Source organism: Macrotis lagotis, chromosome 1, assembly GCF_037893015.1.
Source record: "Macrotis lagotis isolate mMagLag1 chromosome 1, bilby.v1.9.chrom.fasta, whole genome shotgun sequence".
NCBI classification, from domain to species: domain Eukaryota; kingdom Metazoa; phylum Chordata; class Mammalia; order Peramelemorphia; family Peramelidae; genus Macrotis; species Macrotis lagotis.
The window spans coordinates 276,794,693-276,807,343 of record NC_133658.1 but is presented as its reverse complement, the minus strand read 5'-3'; the positions used below and the strand labels follow the sequence as shown (position 1 = coordinate 276,807,343).

The following is a 12,651-nucleotide window of genomic DNA, read 5'->3' as shown; positions in this document are numbered from 1 at the left end:
TTTATTCTTATTTTGTACAAATAATGTTTTTTATACATTACTAAAATATTCTTGTTTAAGAGTAAACATAATACCCCCTCCCCCTCAAAAAATATAGACCTGCATGAGCGATAAAGGGGAGAGAAAAAAATTAAAATAATAATAATAATAATAATAATAATAAATAGGTATGGCCAGGTGGTGCAGTAGATAGAGCACTGGCCCTGGAGCAAGGAGCACCTGAGCCCAAATCCGGCCCCATATACCCAACAATCACCCAGCTGTGTTACTCCATGCAAGCCACCCCAACCCCATTGCCCTGGAAAAACAAAATAAAAAAAGACCCAAAATAAAATAGTAATAATAATAGTAAGGGCAGCTGGGTGGCAGACAGAGCACTGGCCCTTGAGCCAGGAGCACCTGGGTCCAAATCTGGCCTCAGACACCCAACAATCACCCAGGCAGGCCACCCAGCCCCATTTGCCCTGAACCCCCCAAAAAATAATAATAATAATAAAAGATGTGCTTTAGTCTATGTTCCAACACCACCAGCTCTGTCACAGGTGGATCACATTCTTTATGATAAGTCCATCACAAAAGTTACTTCCATATTTTTCCACAGTTGCCATTACTGATCGCAACTCCTTCCATTTGTACTTCTCCCCTGTACTATATTTTCTCTCTCCTTTCACTCTGTCTCTGCTGTAAGGTAGCTGAGTGGCGCAGCAGACAGATCCCAAGCCCACTTACCACCCCTTAGGTCCTGCATCCACCCAGCCCTATGGTCCCAGACAGGCCATCCAATCCCAGCCCCTTGCAAGAAGTAAAAAAGAAAATGTGTTATATCTGACCACTCTCCCCCCATAGTCCAAACCTCTCCTCCATCACTCACATCCCTCCCTTTCTCCCTGTCCCCTTTCTCTCCTTCTTACTTCAGATGTCTATACCCCATTGAGTATATATGCTGTTTCCTTTTCCTAGTCACCTCTGATGAGAGCAAAGATTCCCTCATTCCCCCTTGCTTTCCCCCTTCCATATCATTGCAATAGCTCATTGTAATAAAGAAAAATCTTATTATATGAAATATCTTGGCCTATTCCCCCTCCTTTTTCTTTCTCCCATTACATTTCCCTTTTTTCTGTTGACTCCATTTTTACACCATATTTTATCTTCAAATTCAGCTTTCTCCTGTGCTTCATCTATAAAAGCTCCTTCTACCTGCTCTGTTAATTGAGAAGGTTCATATGAGTATTATCAGTGTCATTTATCTTTACAGGAATACATGCAGTTCATCATCATTAAGTCCCTCATATTTTCCACTTCTCCTCCACTCTCTATGCTTCACCTGAGTCCTGTATTTGAAGATCAAACCTTCTGTTCAGCTCTGGCCATTCCAGTGGGAACATCTGAAATTCCCCTGGTTCATTGAAAATCCATCTTTTTCCCTGGAAGAGGATGTTCAGTTTTTCTGGGTAGTTGATTCTCGGTTGCATTCTAAGCTCTTTTGCTTTCCAGAATATTATATTCCAAGCCCTATGAGCTTTTAATGTAGTTGCTGCTAAGTCCTGTGTGATCCTGACTGCAGCTCCATGATATTTTAATTGTGTCCTAGCTGCTTGTAATATTTTCCCTTTGACTTGGGAGTACTGGAACTTGGCTATAATATTCCTGGGGATTTTTATTTTTGGATCTCTTTCTCAGGGAGATCGGTGGATTCTGTTAATTTCTATTTTGCCCTCTCTTTATAAGATATCAGGGCAATTTTCCTGTAGTAATTCTTTGAAAATGATGTCAAGGCTCTTTTCCTGATCATGACTTTCAAGTGTTTGAATAATTTTTAAATTATCTTTCCTAAATCTGTTTTCCATATCAGTTGTTTTTTCAATGAGATGTTTCACATTTTCTTCTAATTTTTCATTCTTTTGGTTTTGAAGTATTGTGTCCTGATTACTCGTAAAATCAACAACCTGGCCAATTCTGCTTTTTAAAGCATTCTTCTCCTCAATAGCTTTTTGAACTGTTTTATCCATTTGACCTATGCTGGTTTTTAATGTTATTTTCTTCAGCATTTTTTTGGACTCCTTGACTAAGCTGCTGACTTCATTTTCATGCTTTTCCTGCATCTCTCTCATTTCTTTTCCCAATTTTTCTTCTATCTCCCTCACTTGATTTTCAAAGTCTTTTTTGAGCTCTGTCATAGCCTGAGCCCAATTTCTGTTTTTCTTGGAGTCCTTAGATGCAGGATCTTGGACTTCCTCATCTTCAGATTGAGTGTTTTGATCCTTCTTGGGATCACAGGCAAAGTATTTCTCAATGGTGTTCCTCTTTTTTCTCTGCTTGCTCATTTTCCCAAGCTGAGCCTGGTTTTAGGGTGCTTCCTGAGCTTTTGAGTATTAGTGGGACACCCCACAAAGATCTCTGTGTGTGAGGCTCTGTCTTCCCTCCTGGTCTGTGAATGACTATAAGCACACCTCTCTGCCATGGGGCTGAGGTGGGGGGGGGGAGGACCCTGCTGTTCTTTGGGGAGGCCTAGACTGTGATCAGGATCTGAATGTGGTCAGAACCCCAGAGTCCTGATCCAGGGACAGAGGACAGAGCTCGGCAGTCTCTCTCCACTCCCTTCCCTAGGCTCAGCACTCATGCCCTGGGGGCTCTTGCTTACCAGTTTCTGCTTCCATTTCCTGGATCTGGGCTGCCCTGCCATGCTGCTCGCTGTGTGCCCTGAGGGCTGGGCTTCACATGCTCGCTCTGGCAGAGGTACCCCCGCTGATCCCCCCAAGTTGTGCCTGGTGTTCCCTGGGGTGTAGATGAGGAAACTGCCCTCACTGCCATGAGCCGTGGCTTCTAGTACTCTGGGGCTGCCTCCGGGAGGCTGAAGTTCCTTTGCTCTGGCAGGTCACCCCTCTAACCCCAGGGAGCAGAACCTTTCCACTCTTTTCCAGGTTACCTTGGGCTGGAGAAATGCCTCACTGGATCCCTCTGTGGGTTCTGTCTCTTGAAAATGTAGTTAGAGCCTTAGTTTATAAGTTTTAAGAGAGAGCACCTAAGAGAGACGATTCTCTCTTGTCACCATCTTGGCTCTGCCCCTCCCATTCTGTTATTTACTTCAGAATTTTTTATGAGTGTGTCTCCATTACTAAGTTGTTGACTTTTTTCATTATTTTATTGCAACTTCTATTACCCATCTTATGAGAATCTCCTCAAATTCCCATTCTTTGCCATCCCCCCAAAAGCAAGAAAATCTCTCCCTTCATCTGTGCCCACTCTCCCTTACACCTCCAGTCTTACCTCACTACTTTCCTTCAAGAACACTAAACTCTATCCACCTCAAACTATTCTGCAACTTTTGAACAAGCCTTGCATGCTTATACCTATCTGTTCATGTTCTTCCCTGTTCCTGAACTATCCTCTGTCCTCTGTGTTACCTATTGAATTCTTACTCATCTTTGAAACCCAGTCAAATATCACATCTCCATGTACACTTCCCTGTTCCCCATCCGTGATAATGTTCCTTTTCAAAACCCACATTAGCAACTTTGTTTTGTGCTGCTATAATCTACATGTTGAGTCCCTTTCTGGACTCCTTCAATCTTTCCCCAGGTGAGCATTGAAGGAGTGGGAGACAAGGAAGACAAGTTCTCCCTTTGAACACAAAGGTCTCCAAGGTCTCCATTTATTCACCAAAACACAAGTGCTTAAATATCCCTCCCAGTCTCTAGTCCACTCCCACTCCCAGGGCACTTAGTAAAACAAGGCTCTGGTGCTGAAGGGCACCAGATGATGAAGGTTCACAGCACTCTCACACACAACAATCCCTAGTTGAAGGACTCCCTACATTATGGGGAAGAGATATATTATGTCAGTTAGGGGCTAGAATTAAGCACTGATTCTCTGGTTGGGGCTGCTGTTGAGTTGGAAAGTGGAGTTTCTGAGGCAGCACTGTAGGAGGACAGAGCTTTCTCAAGCAGCAGTCTGCTGTCAAGTGCCAGTGCCATAGCCAGCAAAAGTGATAAGTATTCAGTATTGAGGAACCAGAGGGAAGTGGAGTCTCCGAGGCACTGCCACAGGGGATGGAGCTTCTTCCTCAGCAGCAGTCTACTGTCAAGCACCTTCTTGTCTTTTTTTGAAACAAAATTATTACATAATGAATGCCATATAAGTTGTAAACAAAAGTTCAAAAATAGTATAAACAAATGTCAGTTAAACAATAGTAAAAATAAATATTCCCAAATTCCTTGAAATTCGTTTTATTTCCAACTTACAAATAGACAAGGATTACAAAGTTTTTTTCTTTTGCCAACAAAAATCCTATATTGTTGTATAAACTCCATCATCCAAAAAACAGATTGTCCAGGTGACAAACATACTCTATCTGTTTCCAATCGTTAGGTGTTAATATGGAGTATATAAGAGTATCCAATTGTAGCCAGACAAGGTGATCTTGGCCTGTATTCCCCCACTGCCTTCTTTACATCTCTGACTGCTTTTATATCTAGTGGCTTATGGCTTCACCTAAGGTTTCCTGTATTGAAAGGATCTGGCTCCTCAATAACAGGATATGACTGAAACTCAGTCCTAGATCCATCAAACTGTCTCCCTGATCTTTGGCTTTTTCAGTGGTCTTTTGTACTGCTGAAATCTCTTCCCTAGGTGCTGTAGAGCTGATCCTAGGCTTTTCTTGATAATATTTCTTTATTTCTTCTGCCTCAGGCTATGGATGTGAATACACTTTCTCATTACCTTTGCTTTCCTCCACACCTCCTCGTTCTAAATTCCTTAACATCAGCCCCATGGTAAACTTGTTACCTTCTCCAAAGTCTTTTGGATGCTACCTGGAATTTTTCCTTGCTTATATCTGCTGGTCCTTATCCTGGACTTCACTTAGATAACTCTGGCTTCCTGTCCCTGTTCGGATGCCATTATGTTGAGTCCCTTTCTGGACTCCCTCAATCTTTTCCCCAGACAAACGTTGAAGGGATGGGAGACAAGGAAGACAAATTCTCCCTTTGAACACCAAGGTCTCCAAGGTCTCCATTTATTCACCAAAACACAAGTGCTTAAATATCCCTCCAAGTCTCTAATCCACTCCCATTCCCATGACACTTAGTAAAAGAAGGCTCTGGTGCTCACAGCACTGGGTGATGAAGGTTCACAGCACTCCCACACACAACAGTCCCTAACATCTACATATCAAGTATTATTGAGTATTCTCCTGTTAAGAAGATATCAGTCATTCTCACAAACTGTTGTTCAATCATCATCAATTGGATAGGCAAACCATCCTTGCTGAGACACATCCTGAGGGAGAAATAATAGTACATGCTAGGCAAACCAAACCATCATCATTATCATCTCAATCATTACCTCCTTTCAGATACTAGTGGAAATAGTCCAGGACCCTGAACCCACTGTTTTCCAAATCTTTGGCCCTCAAAAGCTATTGCTGTGACACAAAGACCATCCTTCCTTGTGCCATCAACAATAACTGCTTACCAAGTATCACCAATAAGCATGTAAGCCTTAGAGCTCTAGGAGTGGCAGCATCCACAAGACCACTAGCCCTACTTCCTTCCCAGTCCGATAGTCATTAGCAAAGCAATTCCTGGGAAAATATGTCCTGACAACTGCCTAGGTAGATGCTGTAGCCCCTGCCTCAACAACCACAGCTATTGAAGTCCGGGAAAAGAAAGTTCTTGGCACTATCACACAATTCATCTTCAGAAATAGCTATGATTTTTGTCTTTAGAATGACAGTGAAAAAATTGCATTATCATCTGCTTTACCACTGCAGCCTTCACATCTAACTTAGAACTACTTAATCTTATATATATATGTTTTCTCTCCCTGTCCACCCTGCCACCCATTAGTATGTGAGCTACCTTTGAGAATGGGGACTATCTTATTTTTCTAGTATACTGAACGTAGTAAAGTAGTTTGCTTTTTAAATGCTTTTTCGTTAATCTACTTATCTGTATATGTCTCCTATCTTCCTGCTAAACAGAATGCTAATCTAGGCAGAAACCATATTTTCCTAAACTTTATATCTCCCCTCACTCTGCACTTAAACAAATACACACACACATACACACACACACACACACACACACTCTGTGTGTATGTATGTAGGTCTACACAAAGATCATTTGCTTACATTCTAATATGAGTTGATACATGTATTCCCTAGATACCCTATTATAAAGAATCATAGAGAGAAGGACCCTGGAAAGAACTCACCAATGAGCAAAAGGTGCAAGCATGGTGGAGGGACAGATCAACCCAGGCCCTGGTGGAAATTCCAGGGAAAAAGTCTGAAATGGCAGAAACAAAGATGGAAGAAAAATGAAATAGAATCAAATTGCATCAAGGCATCAGGATAGGAAAGAGAAGGGAATGCAGGGATGATTCCTGGGAAATAACTAAGGGAATGAAGGCCTCAAGGGATAGAAAGCCATATGGAATAGGGAAAGATGAAATGATAAAAGATTAAGATCAGATTAAGGAATATAGTTCTTGAACATAGAAGTAGAACCCTTGTGGATGATGACAAAATCAAGAGTTTGACTATCTCTCTATGATGCTAACGTGCCATGAAGGGGTAGGTCATGAGAATTCAGTAGATTGAAGAAGTGGGAAGTTTAGGTGTTTGAGGGAGCTTTGTTATGAATGTTGAAGTCCCCTCATATGAGGTCAAGAGTTAACAGAGTTGGGAGATGGTAGGGAGGTAGATAGAAAGTCTGTGAGTCCAGCATTGAACTCATTGAAGAAGGGCAAAACTTCTCTAGTTAATAGCCAACACAATGTGGAAGGGTTGATAAATCTGGATAGAATGAACTTCAGAGTAGAAATTACTGATTGATTGTGATAAAGAATCTGGATATAGAATAGGAAATATCCTGCCTCTCTTACCACAACCCATGAGTCAGGAGTAGAAGAGAAAATATAACCCCTATTAGAAAGAATGGAGAGGGAAGTAGTGTTCTTAAGAGGAAGCCAAGTTTCAATAAATGAGAAGAGATGGAAGGAGTGAGACAAGAAGAAATTTAAAAAGAAAAGTTCTTTAATTTTGGAACAGGGTTTCCAGAGGGTACCATGGAAGTGGCAGGCAGATAGGGGAAACTGTGGGAGAGACAGAGCTAAAGTGGATGGGAATAAAGGAACAGGAAGCTGGGGATGAGTAATGCAGTTTGTATGTTGTCAGTGGTGGAGAGGATGCTCAAAAGTACTGAACTAGAGAGATAAGTATATGTTTGTTGTTATTGTTGTTTAGTCATTTCAGTCATATTCAGCCCTTTGTGCCCTTTTAGGGAGTTTTCTTAGCAGAGAGATTAGAGTGGTTTGCCTTTCCTTCTCCAGCTCATTTGACAGATTAGGAACTGAGGCAAATTGGGTTAAATACCTTGCCCAAGGTCATATAGCCAGGAAGTGTCTGAGGACTGATTTGAACTCAAGAAGATACATAAGTCTTTCTGATTCCAAGTTCAATGCTCTATCCACTGCCCAACCTAGCTGCCCTGGAGAAAATATAGGGAGATAGCATTATGCTAACTATTGGGGAATGAGTTCAGGCAGAGTATCATTAGTTGTAGCAAAGTCTGTCAAGGAAGATAGTTAAGTCAGAATAAACCTCATGGCAGATGGTGATATCATGGCCTGTGAGACCCTGAGAAGCCACACAAAGAGGTATGGCTCTAGGGAAGTTTCTGGAACCTGATTAGGAGGCAGGAGGTTGGCTTGGAAACTGGGAGGTGCCAGGATCTTGTCCCAGGGTTAACATATATATATAGATCATATATCCTTTTGAAGGTATATAATATGAAATGTTAGTATAAACCTGCTAATCCATGTTCTTATTCTAACATTTGTTCTTGTTCTTTTTCCCTGTAGTTTATGTTTTGGAGGTTATCAAACACAAGGTTATTCTGTTTGATAGCTTCTTACTTTTTTAGTGGCTCTGATGATTGACATCTGTTTTTTTTAACCAATATCAACTAATTTTAATACTTACTTCTTTGTAATATAGTATAAAGTTTGTAAGGGCATATTCCCATTGTATTTTTGCTTTTTTTTTTCATTTTTTCCCTTTTGCTATTCAAAAAGAAATTTTTAAAATTTTTCTTTCTTTCTTTCTTTCTTTCTTTCTTCCTTCCTTCCTTCCTTCCTTCCTTCCTTCCTTTCTTTCTTTCTTTTTTAGGTTTTTGCAAGGCAAATGGGGTTAAGTGACTTGCCCAGGGCCGCACAGCTAGGTAACTATTAAGTGTATGAGGCCGGATTTGAACTCAGGTACTCCTGACTCCAGGGCTGGTGCTCTATCCACTGCTGCCACCTAGCCACCCCCAAAATTTTATTTATTTAAGGCAATGGGGTTAAGTGACTTGCCCAAATTCACTAGGACTCCAGGGCCAACGCTCTATCTAGCTGCCCCTCAAAAAGAATTTAATTACTGTGGACTCTTCCCATACCAGGTAAGCAATCAAGACTTTGCCAGAGTTCTTTCAGGGCAGATCCTACATTGGTATTGTTAAAAACCCTGTAATTTGTATGGGATTGTCTTCAGGATTAAAACAGGAGAATTTGCTACAGCTCCAAAGAAACACAAAGCACTAGAAAGGGAGAATACTGCCTCTTTAAAGGTGCTAAGCAATTAAGAGTTCATGGTGAGGGGTGGCTAGGTGGCACAGTGGATAGAGCACCAGCCCTGGAGTCAGGAGTACTTGAGTTCAAATCCGGCCTCAGACATTTAATAGTTACCTAGCTGTGTGGCCCTGGGCAAGCCACTTAACCCCATTTGCCTTGCAAAAACCTTAAAAAAAGAATTTAATTTTAATTTTTTTAGATCTATAAAATAATTATTGGTAATCTTAGTATAACACTCAATTTATAATGTGGGTTTTGTGGTTCATCTCAACCATGAACAATGAATAACCCCTTAATTATTTGTCTTCTTTTATTTCTGTGTTTTCTAATGTAGTTATACAGTATGTCTTTAGAGGTTGGCTTCCAGATAATTTATGCATTTTGAGTGAAATTTCTCCTGCTATCATTTCCTCCTGATTTTTGCTACTACTGAATGAAGGATAAACATCATCATCATCAAGGAAATATTTGTGATTTTTATGTATTTATTTATTTTGTGTCATTATTCACTGAAGCTATCAATTATCTTTTATAGTTTTGTCATTGATTCTTTGAGATTTTCTAAGTAAGCCACCATATCATCTGCAAATAAGGATAATTCTGTCTCCTCTATGCTAGTGTTTATGCCTTTAATTTCTCTCTCTTGACTTATTGCTATCAATTGCATTTCAAGAACTATGTCAAAGAATAGTAGGGCAAAAGAAGAGGCAATAAAGACAATAACCCCCGCATTATAAAGCAGATGCCACTGGTTACTAGCTATATACAATCATAAATGCCATTCTGATATTCAGTTATAATAAAAGTTCTTTTGGCTCTGTTCTGCTTGATCCTTGTTCAACCCTCTCTGGCTCCCTTTGTCCCCATCAGTTTGGGACAATAATTCTATTAACACATTGGACTGAAAGCTAGAGAACTAGAGTTCCCATGGAAGCTCTGACAGTCTGCAAAGGAATTTCATCCATGGAGTGTGTATGTAAACCACTATTGGTGACATTTCCATTTAAGTGGAACTTTTCTAGCAGATATTTCAGTGACTTTTGCTCCATACTCAGACAAATATGTTATTCAAAGGTAAAATATAATTTTTCTGTTTTTGGCAAGGCAATGGGGTTAAATGACTTGCTCAAAGTCACACAGCTAGGTAATTATTAAGTGTCTGAGATCACATTTGAACTCAGGTCCTCCTGACTCCAGTGCTGGTGCTCTATCCACTGCACCACCTAGCTGCCCCTTTATGACTTCTTAATGCTTAACTACTCTTCATAAGAATAGAGTCACATTTCAGTGGTATTCCTGAGCTTTTCTAGAGGCTGTCTTTTCTCTGCTTCAGATCTGATGTCAAATGAACAAGATAAGTCTAACTGCACAATGACTCTCTCAACATTAGTCACCTTGGCCCTTCAGTAGAATACAGCTTGTGGCTTTTGATGTGCACACCCAGCATTGCCAGTTAATGGAATTTTATTAAAGCTCATGTGTCTTAGAGATGTGACACATTTCTTATTTGAGCCCTTTGCCAAGGCTAAGATAATATTTTTCTCTACTCTCAGACCCAGTTCAAATGAAGCTCATTAAGGTTACTTATATCTGGTGTTAAAAACATAGCTGTGAAATGTGTTTTTGACAGCTGTCAGTACTCACCCTATTCTCTCTTAGAGAAGTACATTTTCTTCTGTACCCCCTGCTTTGGCACAGCCTGTGATGACCTTCAGAGTTCACACTGATGAGTGGTTTGGAGCCCTGATATATGTATATATATATATATATATATATATATATATATATATATATATATATATATCACATTCCCACCCCCACCCCCCTTGCCTGTGCCAAGTCTAGATCACTAATGGCAGGGAAGACTAGAGAAGCTGGAATTGCTTGGGACCATAAAAATCTCTTCATTGTACAACTTTTGGCCTAAAAAATGAAAAATGAAGTAAGATTTTTAAATCTGCTAGGATGTAGAGAAATGTGTTAACTTTCAGGACTGTTCTCAAAAAGAAAAATTTTCCCATCCTACATACCTCCCATTCCATGTCAGTCTTAGTCTCTTTGCATGTTGTACTTCTCTGCACAGTCTCCTTATCTTAAATCCTAGGTGACAATCTAACAGTCTTCTGTTTCTGAACCACATGATAATATTTTGTGACTCTGACCTCTAAACAGTAATGCTACTATTTTCAGGTTATAAAATCAAGGTTGCTAATCTTCTCATGTTAAAATGCTTGACATGAAAAAATTTGGGGATTTTCAAACCTGGGCAGCAAAGGAGCTGTCTGTTAGAAAACCTGCTTTATCAGCTTCATCCTCTTCAAATCTGTGTCCTAGGTCATCCATTTAGCACACCATGTGAAAACTTTTAGGGAGATTATGATATGGATTTGGGATATTTTTTCTCATTTTGAAGCAGAAGTTGGGCCATCTCTCACCACAGGAAACCAGAAAACAAAGTTAGTCCTGTCCCAGTCCCATCTTGTTCCTGTCCTGATCCCTCTAGGTCTGCTTCTGCCTACTTGCCCTTCAGAGCTCATTATTGCTGACACAGCTCCTCTAGCATCCCACAATGAGTTGTTGGCCACTGAAGAGGTGTTTTACCCTCTCACCACTACAGGAATGTCTCTTCCCCATGAATTAGCCTTGCACGTTTTGGGCCACAGATGGGAGAGCAGAGAGCTAGCCTTTGGAACCATTCCTGAGGACAGTTACTGAGTCACATATCTGGCAGCCTCAGTGATAGACAGATGGATAGAGCAAACATTTAATAATTGCCCTCCATGTGTCAGATGTGGTACTAGCTGTGGTAGGATTTCCTTTGTCAAGGTTTAGAGCCAGAGAGTACAAACTCTTCTGTTGTTAATGACTACTCATTATTTCCCTAGTGAGTTGAGTCTATAAGAGACATTTCATTAGGAAACTGTAGATTGGGGCATAATCCACAGAGGTGGTAGGTATAGTGTTTTATTGTTCTTCCAAGCCTTAGCAAGACAGAAAGTAAGCAGGGCTTGGGACTACAGCACTTTGATGGGAACATTCCATTCCAGAGTTTAGAACATAAGTCAGACAGCATCTAAGCATTTTTATCTGTAGTGAGCTAGTTGGCCCTTGAGCCAATGTCTCCAGAAGTCAAGAGGCAGGGTTCTGCCCCTGACTCATATGTGTGAATGAGAAAGCCAAGTACAGATGGGTTGCTATGGCATTTCCAAACCCACATAAAGGTTCTGGGCATAGTTAACTTTCTCAGGAGCCCTTCTCTCTATCCCTAGATGGAACCAGGAGGAAAATAAATGATACTTCCCTTGAGACCCTCCCCCACACACACATATACATATTTGTAGCATAAAGATAGGTCTGGTTTCTTCTGCAGAAGTAAATCTATTCCTTTATGCATATGTCTAGCTGGTAACTCTGAAGCTTCATCAGGTACTCTGGCAGGACTAGGTCAGGGAGGCAGCTTTCTGGCTAACAAGGGCCACTTCAACTCTTCCTCCCAATTCTTTTATGATTTGATTTCTGGAACAGTAGTTGTTTTTCACCATAAGTACATGAAGCTATTCTCTCAAGCAGATTAGGAAACAAAGCCTTCAATTCTCACTTTGTTTCTCTAGAGGTTGCTCCCAGGTTGGTATCATCCGGGCACTGATGGAGGCAGGCATTCCTGTGGATATTATAGGAGGAACATCAATTGGATCCTTCATAGGGGCTCTGTTTGCTGAGGAACGAAACTACAGCCAGACAAGGATACGGGCCAAGCAGTGGTCCTTGGTGAGTGTATTCAGCAGAGTGATTTCATGATGCTCAAATAAGATCCAGTAGATGGCATGGTGGCCTGGACATGGGGTGTGAGGAAACAGGGGGGTTCTTAGTCTGTTTCTATCACCACCTCATCGACATAATACTTGTTCTTTTTATGCCTCAACTTCTCCCAAGATGAAGTATCCCAGGGTAAGTGAAATAAAATCAAAAAGGGCTTTGAACTCTCTAAAGAAAGGGGGTATGGGAATAAAAAGGATGAATCATTGTGATATTGTTCTT

At 40.8% G+C, this 12,651-nt stretch overlaps 1 protein-coding gene across 6 annotated transcripts in view; it reads left to right on the top strand.

Moving 5' to 3' along the window:
* PNPLA7 (patatin like domain 7, lysophospholipase) overlaps positions 1-12,651 on the top strand; it is a 260,431-nt gene that overhangs the window by 226,593 nt on the left and 21,187 nt on the right. For all 6 annotated transcript variants that reach the window (XM_074210559.1, XM_074210556.1, XM_074210555.1 and 3 more), the window contains one exon: positions 12,225-12,381. In XM_074210559.1, the coding sequence (XP_074066660.1) occupies positions 12,225-12,381 (157 nt within the window). The remainder of the gene's footprint in view (positions 1-12,224; positions 12,382-12,651) is intronic.